This window comes from Akebia trifoliata, chromosome 11, assembly GCF_017979445.1.
Source record: "Akebia trifoliata isolate Shusen 1 chromosome 11, ASM1797944v1, whole genome shotgun sequence".
NCBI classification, from domain to species: Eukaryota; Viridiplantae; Streptophyta; class Magnoliopsida; order Ranunculales; family Lardizabalaceae; genus Akebia; species Akebia trifoliata.
This window is the reverse complement of record NC_141385.1, coordinates 50,473,053-50,480,072: the sequence shown is the minus strand read 5'-3', so window position 1 is coordinate 50,480,072 and position 7,020 is coordinate 50,473,053. Positions and strand designations below refer to the sequence as shown.

The window sequence follows — 7,020 nt, the reverse complement described above, 5'->3', positions numbered from 1 at the left end:
GGCATTCTAATAAACTAGGAACTTCGATGGGATCATTATGGATTGTATATCAATGTAATATGCACTAGTTCGAGTTCTTATTGATTTCGGTGCTGATACCAAAACAAGTAGATTTCATACAATACTTGGTAGGTTTCATTTCTATCATGTAATCAACTTTTAAATACAATACTTGGGTGGTTGAAAGTTTACAAAATTATTGAAAAATAAAAGGCAATACCATCATCAATTATCAAACCTTAAATCACTTCTCCTTCAAACTAAACAAGTGAGCAAATAGACGAAGAATGTCACCAATCCAACCAAGTTAAAAAAAATTATTGTTGACATTAATTTAACTGCGTACCTCAAAATATCACCAATCACTGTACCTCAAAATCCTTTTCCCTTCAAACTAAACAGACAAGCAAAAAAAGAAAATCCAAGAGAGAACAAAATGAGTTTTTTACTCCTTCTCAGCAATAACATTTATTGATAGTCGTAGTTGACCCGCCAAATCTTTATTCTGCCTCTTGATGGTGTTGCAAGTAGACACGGTTATCAGTGCAAAATGAAACAAGGCTGTTACTATGAGGGGCTAGGAAAACACCCGACATATCCAATTCATAAATTTTCCTCGAAGTACATAATTGTAAATGGTAACCATATAGTTGCGAAGGAGCTGCCAGTAAAATCTCACCGTCTCGTATACATAAAGCTGGAAAATATAATGAAGGGTAATCAAACAATTTATCACAGAAGATTGTGTGCATCTTGACCCAAATCTCCTGTTGCTGCTGCTGCCGCTTTATATAATCCTCCTCTAGGACCCATATCTCCATTATCCAATCCCATTTAATAAAGGATAAGCATAAGCATAAATTCCCTTCCAACTCCATCAGTTGCATTTTACGAGCTTTTGATCCTTGGCACCTTCTTCCACAACATCTGTTGTCTCCTCGACCAGCATCAGCACCAGGGGGGGATGGAATCATACGAAAATCTTCAGTTTCTGTATTGAATGACACAATGGAATCTGAACAAGGAGGGTAGACACCAAATACAGATCTATAAGCGTCTTCGTCAACCACCCAATATAGAACACCATTTATGATTGTAGGGGGTCTTCTTTTTGAAAGTGGAGGGTGAGAGAAGGTGGTAATTGGTCTCGAGCATTTGGTCCCCAAACTAAGTGTTATGAACCCAAAGCATGCTTGCCGCCTATACATACAAAGAAGTCTATATTCCCTTGTCATTGAGTGCAAGAAAAGTCCGCATACAACATAGTCTGGACTTGGTGGGATCACAGCTACTTGTTCTGTTGTGATGGGATTACAGATAAAGAAAGTATTCTCCTTCAGACGATTTTGGAACATAAGCAAACCGTTGTAGGAACCTAAAGGGAACTCCCAGTACCTGTACCTTATGGCCGCCAAGCTTAAAGTGACTTTCATTCTTGCTTCCTCAATCTTCTGAGCACCCCAATGATCATCAAAGAAAAAAAATTCTAACGTACGCTCACGATCGTATTGATAGTTTATGGTTGTTGATGTCCAACAATAAGCATGAATGAGAAGGCCTGGATTCGTTCGACTGAGGTGCATTTCGACAAAAGATGGAATCGATGTTAAGGCACGAAGTGATCTACACACACGTTGACATCGGAAGACGCACTCAGCAGGGACTCTGCTAAAGATGTCAATGATGATATCATCAGGGAGAAGTGTTGTATGTTTTTCTTTTTTTCGACAACACTTCTCAACTGTTGTATTTTTTTTCTTTTTCTTGATAGGAAGGAACTCTTCTATTTTGTGTAAACAGTCCAAGAATGTGACCCCAGAGAATAGGAACCCAGGTCATGCATGGGGCAATTACACTCATGAGACCTGGGATGAAAAAACCAAGTGATAAATAAATAAAAAAAGCAAAACATCCAACACAATGGATAAATAAAGTATCAATAAATACCTGATTACACAAACACCAATAAGATATAAAAGATAAATTGATGCACAAAAGATATAATAAGGTTTTCAACCCCAAATTTCTTTGGATAATGTTTTGACGATGATCAAGAATATATAGTGAACACATATCATGGACATAAGTATGTTCTTAAATCAATCGTATCCATTGTTGATGCAATTGAAACATTAAGACAGTTTGGACTTTGGATCAGCATCTTCAGCAAAGAAAGAAACACATTTTAAGGAACTTTTCCATGTAGAAAATTTTCTAGAACGAAAAAATAGAGATCCAAAATGATTTTTAAGCATTTTTTTTTTTTTTTGGGAAGAGGACTATTCTAATAAACTAGGAACTTCAATGGGATCATTATGGATTCTATATCAATTGAACTGAAACCTATGACATACGATAGTTCTAGTTCCTATCCATTTTGGTTCTGAAACCAAAACAAGTAGATCTAGCATTAGAAAATCGGTTCTGAACCAGTATCAGGTAGGTGTTCGTTTACAAAGATTGGTGTGTCTGTGTGTTCTAGTTATAAAAAAGGTAATTATTTGTAGTCTAGAACAAACAAAGTATTGGGTTTCCATTTTGCAAATTTGAAAAGTTTTTGGTCTAACTCAAGATGATAAACAAATATAAAAAAAAATGAGATTGTTCATCCTCCTGGCTCTTGATAGTGGATACAAAAAATAATGGAAGAAATACAACCTCAATTTATTAACTATCAATGTTTGTCTTCATCTACAAGTAGTCCTCCAAGTAGGATTCCTTTGGAACTAAGGAACAGCACCATTTACTTTCCCTTTCATCTACAAATTTGTTGTGAGTTTCACTTTGTGGTGTTATTTTGATAACATCAATCAAACCATGCACTTTTTTTAATCTATTCAACCCCTTCATGGGTTGTTTGTTTTGGTGTTTAAATATTTTCAAGATTACTTATCAAAGCAAGGCCATTTTTAAGAATATCGATGAGATAACCACAAAAAAGATTGCTGACATTGGAAAACCTCTTCTTTTCTTACTTTGGTAAATGATTTTGAGAACTTAGCGAGAGGTATAGGCATGCTCAAATGTAGGGACATACAAATAATCAATCAAACTGATTTCTAGAGTGTAGGCCTGTTGAGTTTTTGGGTTGTGGGGGATCTTGACACTGGGATCATGGAAGCAAGGTACTTTGTCCCATTTTCATGAAATTTACCACCAAATGTAGAAAGTCCGTATCATTTTCCAGGGAGAGTATAGTATTGAGTTCCCAATCTTACATTAAAAATTAAATAATAATAAATAAATAAACTAAAATCTACAAATGGCATAGTTCGATGGAATAGTAATATGTGAATCATTTGTTTTAACTATACATATTAATTTGATTTTAATAATAGTAAAGTAAGGTGTTTAATTATTTGTTCATCTATAGATAACCATTTTGTGATTTTCTTTTGCAAATGATATGAATATCCATATCACATGGTTCATTATTTAATTGCAATCAATTTCTTTTATCTCCAATTATAGTTCTTATTTTGAAACAGGTACATTTTTTGTCGTCTTATAATACATATTTGGATCTCAAAGTGAGTTCCGAATCCTTTTTTATTTTTATTTTTCATTTTATGTCTTCATAATGCAAAATGATATGAATATACACATCAGATGGGTCAATATAACATTTCAATCAAGAAATGGTGTTCCTTCTTGTATATAGATTGGACCTAGGGAAGCAACCACATAAGAAATTCAAGAATCACACATTTAAGGATGGTGAGGGAGTTGACTGTTCTTAATGTCTAGGGAGTGATCGTTATCAAACCCATATCTATCTAGATTTATTAAAATTGTGATTAACTTGTGGTATAATATTTATTGATCTTCCCCAAGGGTTTAAGCTTCTTGTTTATTAAATTTAATGAGTTTTGGGATCTCATGGGTTAAGTGTGTTTCCCCCTTTACTTGAATTTCTTTTTCATTTTTCTTTTGGATTCTGCTTTGGCAACATGAACTAGTTAGTTTTAGAAAATACAGAAAGTTTCTATATGTTATTTTCGTGTTTTTTTGCTTGTTTATGTGTTTGTGGTAGATGAGCTTGGTGTTCTTTTGAAAAGATGTTGGAATAGAAAAAGATAGTGAAAAAGGTAGAACCATATGTTAATTTTGCTACACTGTTAATTTGCTATAGTATGTATTTTATGGAGTTAGTTTAGGCTTTTTTACATCGACTTTGAATATTTACACCATAGTTTGGAAATTTTGTATAAGATTTTCCAAATTTATTTCTCATGTAAGATTTGATTGACCAGGTTTATTGTTGAAGTTCAAGGTTCAATTCCACAGTGGTGTTGAGTGAACCCATATTTATTCAATATCATAATCAGAAGAAGACTACATGAGCACTTAGAAGTAAACAGACCGAAATTGCTAAATAATCTAAATTATTAGGTTTTTTTTTTTTATCGTCTCAGAAATAGAGCAAGCCTACATACCTCGAGAAAGTTGGACTCACCAGACTTTAATCGATCCAAAGTTTTGCCGTGAAGTTAAGTGTAACAAAAAACCCTTTCTTCTCCAATTCTCCCCCCCGTCACACGCACATAGAAGAATGTCTGTCTCTGTTAGTGATATGATCCTTGTATTAGAATCTATGTTTGATTCCGATACTTAAAGAGAAGGATTTCTCAGTCTCACAAGCGTAATACGACTTTTGCTTATTAGAATCTATGTTTGATTCCGATACTTAAAAGAGAAAGACTTGTCAATCCTACAAGCATACGACTTTTGCCAAACTTACCAAATTATAATATTAGAAAAATTACTTAATGGTCTCTATGCCAACTTTTGATTTTTCCTGATTAATCCCTGACTTTTTGTGGGCAGTTATATAGATCATTTCGTTCTTTAAAGAAGTCAACTCTGATTTCAGAAATTGACTTTTGGACAGAAGTCCAAAATCTAAAATATCATATTCAACAAAAATTTATTCGTTACAGAAATATATAAACTAACATATGTTACAAAGACAAAATCGGTCGCATGAAAAAGAAAGAGTGCAATAGGTATTACATATCAAATTTTCTGTTTATATGATGTCAGATGTTCTCCACTATCTTTTAAGTTATTATATTTAAATCCATGCAATAAAATTGAGTATTTGATTTTGACTAGTTTTATGTTCATGTTACATTAGTGAATCCAATATTTTGATGATTTCAATGGAAATATTACTGGTTTAAAAAAAGTATTTTCGCATTATAGGTATTAAATTTCAATTTCTGAAAAATATATTCAGTTTTATAAAATATAGTTAATAAGCAAATATGACTTATTCTTATGTTAATTTACTTTATTTCATAGTACAATTCGAGGTGGAAGATAAAAAGAACTTGATTGGTAATTTTTTATTTTTTTTGTTCAAAATTTATTGAGTTAGCAATATTGCTATTGTTGCACATGCACCACATTCCATTGCTTTTTGGAGCTTTTTATATTTATTTTATATGATGTCTTATTTGGTAAATTAGACCCCGAAGATAAGTGAGACAACAATGTTAAAACTTGCAAGAATTGAAGCTCTTTGAGTGGCAGTGCACAAAACCATTAATCTTTTTTCTTTTTGTCTCCCGTAGAAAAATATCTATGGTTTTGTGCACTACCACGTCAATCAGTTTTGCGCATCATTTTATTATGATTCTGTATATTAATACTTGATATTCTTGAATCATAGGAATTGATTCTAGGTATTTAATATAAATATAAGTGATATAATGTGGTTTAGACCCGTAGGTATGGTAGTGGGGTTTCTACATAAAAATGTAACCCACATTGCGGAGAAGTCGAAGAAATAAACATTGAAAAGGCGCAATCATTGAGAAGTTGAACACAAATCAGTTGTTGCCACAAATTCTATTCTAACAATTGGTATATACAGATCAACTACAATTGGATTTATCTCAATGCTATTTGTTGTGGATCTTCATTCCAGGTCAATTTGTACGTTTTCTCGTTGGTTAATCGATTTAGTTTAGTATTGATTAACTCAAATTAATTATTTATGGAGTGCCCCCTTGACATACACCCCAATAACAGAACCGTAGATCATTTGCATTGGGAAACACAACAAAAAGATTTATGGTTCTACATATCCCAAGGCGAATGATCTATGATTCTGTTACGGGGGCGTCAGAAAATCATTATTCTTATTTATATAACACATGCAACATCAAGTGATAAAAGAGTTCTATTTCTTATAAACTTGTAGGTGCACCCATAATCATGACTAGTTTGCAAAGAGAAAGAGACAAGAAATGATCCAATGGAGGTAAATCCCCCTCCCCTTTCTTGTCGAATGAAAAATAAGAAAGTCTTAAACTTTTTTGGGTGAATTACTATTTCGTGAGTTGAAAGTGAGTTATTTACGATTCCAATTTGTTGTTCATTATAATTACTAAAACGTGAACAATCACATTTTTGTTAAAAAAATAAAATTCAGAACAAAATGACTATTTCGCAAATATCTCTACTTTTTTTTTTCTCTGATGCAACAATCTACCGAAGAGAAAAATCAAGAAGTGTACTAAGTGTGTTCACCTCTACGAGTGAAAGTGGCTGTGTTAACCCCGATGACATGCCCATATGAATCAAACAATGGCTCACCTGAATTCCCTACTACAAATTTCTACATGTCAATATGAACATGAAATGATTATAAACAATAGGTTGAAAAACCAACTAAACACTACAACATCTAAAAGAATGAAATCAAAACTATTAATAATGGCTGATGAAGTCTTGATGGAAATTTTATTTTCTATTAAAAAATCCTCACTAACAAACGGATGTTTGAGCAGATATTGGTGAACAAAACTATTGTGGATATAAAAATGGTAAAATAAGTCGTTTGATGCCAACGTCATATTTTTTATTTTTTTCGTATAGGCCAAAAAGATTTAACTGAAGATCCACTAAGCAATGCTTCATATTACTAAGAAATTTTTGATTGACAAGTGAGTTATCTCTTATAATTGTTATGGGCACTCCACGTCAAAAGGCGCTCTTCTCATCCTCCAACTA

General features: G+C 32.8%; 1 protein-coding gene across 1 annotated transcript; it reads right to left on the bottom strand.

The window, feature by feature from the left end:
- Window positions 1–280: 280 nt before the first annotated feature.
- LOC147392480 (F-box protein At3g07870-like) lies at window positions 281–1,850 on the bottom strand. The gene has a single exon (XM_086460247.1). The coding sequence runs from the start codon at window positions 1,581–1,583 to the stop codon at window positions 501–503; it is 1,083 nt and encodes a 360-aa protein (XP_086316373.1). The 5' UTR covers window positions 1,584–1,850; the 3' UTR covers window positions 281–500.
- Between the last annotated feature and the right edge of the window lie 5,170 nt (window positions 1,851–7,020).

What these genes read in the sequence shown, in the direction of transcription:
- LOC147392480 (XM_086460247.1), bottom strand. Translation starts at nt 1,583, where the DNA reads ATGCACCTCAGTCGAACGAATCCAGGCCTTCTCATTCATGCTTATTGT.